Genomic DNA, 3,033 nt, shown 5'->3' with positions numbered 1-3,033 from the left:
TTGATTGTACCAATAATAAATTAAGGAAATGCTTAAGATTTGCAACCCTAAAAGCTCATCATTCAGCTCACCCTGTCGACCATGAAGTCGATAGCATCTGCCATTTTAGGATCCACAGGTCCTTTAGCAAAGTTCCCCAGAACAATCTTCTTCAGCATGAACGCCGGCATCAACCAGAAACTGAGGAGGAGCACGGAGACGAAACATTAATGAGTGCAAAGGTTAAAGGAAAGTCTGTGATGGAATCGCTGAAAACCACCTGTTGGCTGTCCACGTCTGATTAAAGATGGAGGTATCACTGAATGAATTACACAGTATCAGTGAGTGCACGCGCGGAGACTTGTGTGTGTACTCTGCAAACTTCTGAGCCAAGAATCCTCCCAGGGACGCCCCGAACACATGGACCTGAAGGTTTGAGGCACAGAAGAGCGTTATTAGATACAACGTGTGTCTCGATGTTGCTGCTCCTCTACTCTCCCACCCAAAAAACTTACAATCAACCAGATCATTTTTAAAAAATCACTTTTTAACACTCTCCTGTTCTCTGGCCAAATAACCAAAATAATCGCCAAATAAGTGTGTTTATATCCTGACGGTGGCTGACATCTTTCCTCCTGGACTTTGGGCTACATTGATAATAATGTACAGCTCCAGACATATGCAAACATGTTTACTTTTTTTATATCAGCTACAATGATGAAAGCAGGAGAAAAAGAGAAAGAGAGTGAAAATTCACAAAAGGTGTTGAATATGGTTCTTATATTGTAGAAACTTGACAGGAAAAGCTGAGTCTCGTCTCCTGACTGACACCCACAGAGACAGTCACACCCTTCAGACCAAATTCATCCTGTTTTACAAAGACACGCTCAGCTCTGAAGCTTAAGAAAAGAAACAGCCTTACTTTGTCCAACTGCAGGTGATCGAGAAGCTTCCTGAAGCCGTCACAGAACTCCATGAGATCCCAGTACACCGGATACTGCAGCTGGAAACCACAAAGACAGGAAACAAGAGTTATGTTGGAGTTATAACCAGGGGAGTCAGGGTTTACAGTCTCACAGTAGATGACAAAACTTTTCACTTTTAACTTTAGATCAGGACCAGACAGAGCAACATCAGGTCTCTGTCACATTTGGGATTTAGACCAGACATTTACACATTTACAGACTCTGTCTCACATGTTTGACAAACAGACGCTGTGTCTGTTCCTCCAGTGCACCAGAATTATTCTCTGTTTTCTATCAGGGTATTTTGAACAAGTCATTTGAAGACGTGACCTTGAAAAACTAAAAAAAATAATTTTTTCACTGTTTTCAAACTTATTATTGACAATATTAACCCTCTGAAACCTGAATCTTTATCACTCTCCTGTTAGATAGGTAGCGATAAAGAGACTTTATTGTCCACCTCGGAGGAAATTTGTCTCTGGCTTCACTCAAACACAGCAAAGGTACATACAAACACATAAAACAATAACATTAAAAATGCACAAATGTACAATATACAAGACACAATGGTGCAAACAGATTTTTTAAAAAATGAAATCAATATAAATAAATAATAAAGGAGAGCATATCCTACAAAAAAGTACTTTTCCCAAACACAGTTATTCTGTTTGTTGACTGGCTGCATGGCTTTGGGAATAAAGGACTTCCTAGAAATGTTATGACTGGTTTTTGGGACCCTAAATATGCAATTACAAGCCTTTTACAATTATTTAAACCTTTTCAAAATAGTTTATTTTAGAAGCATGGAGAAAAAAGGCAATGAGCAACGTGGCAAGAAATGTCTCACAAACTGCAAGAATTTAGTAGATTTAGAAAATGATTTCCTTTAAAAGCAAAGGAAAAATTTCCAGAGAATTATACTTCTAATTATCAGAATTATCTATTTTAAATTATTGTGTGGAATAATTCTTAAAAAAAATTCAAGTCATTTCCATGTGGTTTCTTTTTTAAACTAAACCTTTTTTTCTTTGTTTGTTGAACGGGGGTGCTAATTTTCAGGCAATTGTCTTGTACTTTTTAACTAAGATCTTCATTACTTCTGGATCATTCCCTCGTAAGCCGCTCATTGCCTTCTTCCCATATTTCTGAAAGAAATCAGGCCAATTTACGAAGGTTTCCAAGGGATAAAAATAAGATTAATCAAGAAAATGTGCAGATTAATCTGAAAAAAAGAAGTTTAAATAAAGCAAAAAGCCGAAGCTGCGGTGTGTTTTGAGCTCACCGAGATGACTCTGTAGCCCCAGCCGGTCAGAGCTAACACCTGCTGGAAGAACACCTCAGCCGTCCCGCTGACCGGAGGGAGGAAGATGATGGGACACCTGATGCTCTTCGGGCCGGCGTCATACAGCGACCACACCTTACTGTCATCATCGTCAACGATAATCTGGTGGAGACAAAGACGCAAAGGTGAGAAAATTACATCCCGCAGAATCCAAAACCAGACAAAACTCTTGATGAACTGGAGTAACCACGTTTAACAACAGCAAGACTTTATTAAAAACATTCATTTACAAACTCTCACACGACTCCTGCAGTATAGTCCAAGTTTATGTGGCCTGTAGCAAATACATGCATTTTTTTTCTAAATCCTTACATTTAAAGAGTGAATTTGAACTGTGCTCCACAGAATGATCAAACAGTTCAAATGCACACACTTACACAGGGGTGTTACTGTTATGCAACAGAAAACACTAAGATTTCCGACACCTTCATTTATCTGTGGCAGCCTGCCACAATTAAAACATCTGCAACCACAAATAGACTTTATATTGTTGGAGCTGGACCGTTCATTAGGACACTGTTGAAATATATGTATAGTTCGGTTTTAGCATGTCGTCAGCTACCGTCACACACTCTAGTTCTGTGGGAAAGACTGAACGGTGTTTTAAATAGTACAGTTTTAGTGAAAATGCATGTGTTTGGAAAGGGCTGAGCTTAAGACTGAATAAATTAAACTTGGATTATACTGCATAAGTTGTGTGAGAGTTTTTAAACAGAGGTTTTGCTGCTGTTAAATGCAGCCTCCATT

At 38.8% G+C, this 3,033-nt stretch overlaps 1 protein-coding gene across 1 annotated transcript; it reads right to left on the bottom strand.

Annotated features, from left to right (window-relative positions):
• Positions 1 to 71: 71 nt before the first annotated feature.
• On the bottom strand, positions 72 to 2,463 carry LOC121964631 (maspardin-like; the record flags this gene model as incomplete). Its single annotated transcript, XM_042514832.1, has 4 exons — positions 72 to 180; positions 260 to 405; positions 902 to 982; positions 2,227 to 2,463. Coding segments are annotated over 4 exons (573 nt in total), but the record flags the coding sequence as incomplete, so codon positions are not given.
• Positions 2,464 to 3,033: the final 570 nt, after the last annotated feature.

The sequence above is a fragment of the Plectropomus leopardus genome, unplaced genomic scaffold, assembly GCF_008729295.1.
Source record: "Plectropomus leopardus isolate mb unplaced genomic scaffold, YSFRI_Pleo_2.0 unplaced_scaffold16482, whole genome shotgun sequence".
Taxonomy (NCBI): Eukaryota; Metazoa; Chordata; class Actinopteri; order Perciformes; family Serranidae; genus Plectropomus; species Plectropomus leopardus.
This window is presented reverse-complemented; position numbering and strand designations above follow the sequence as displayed.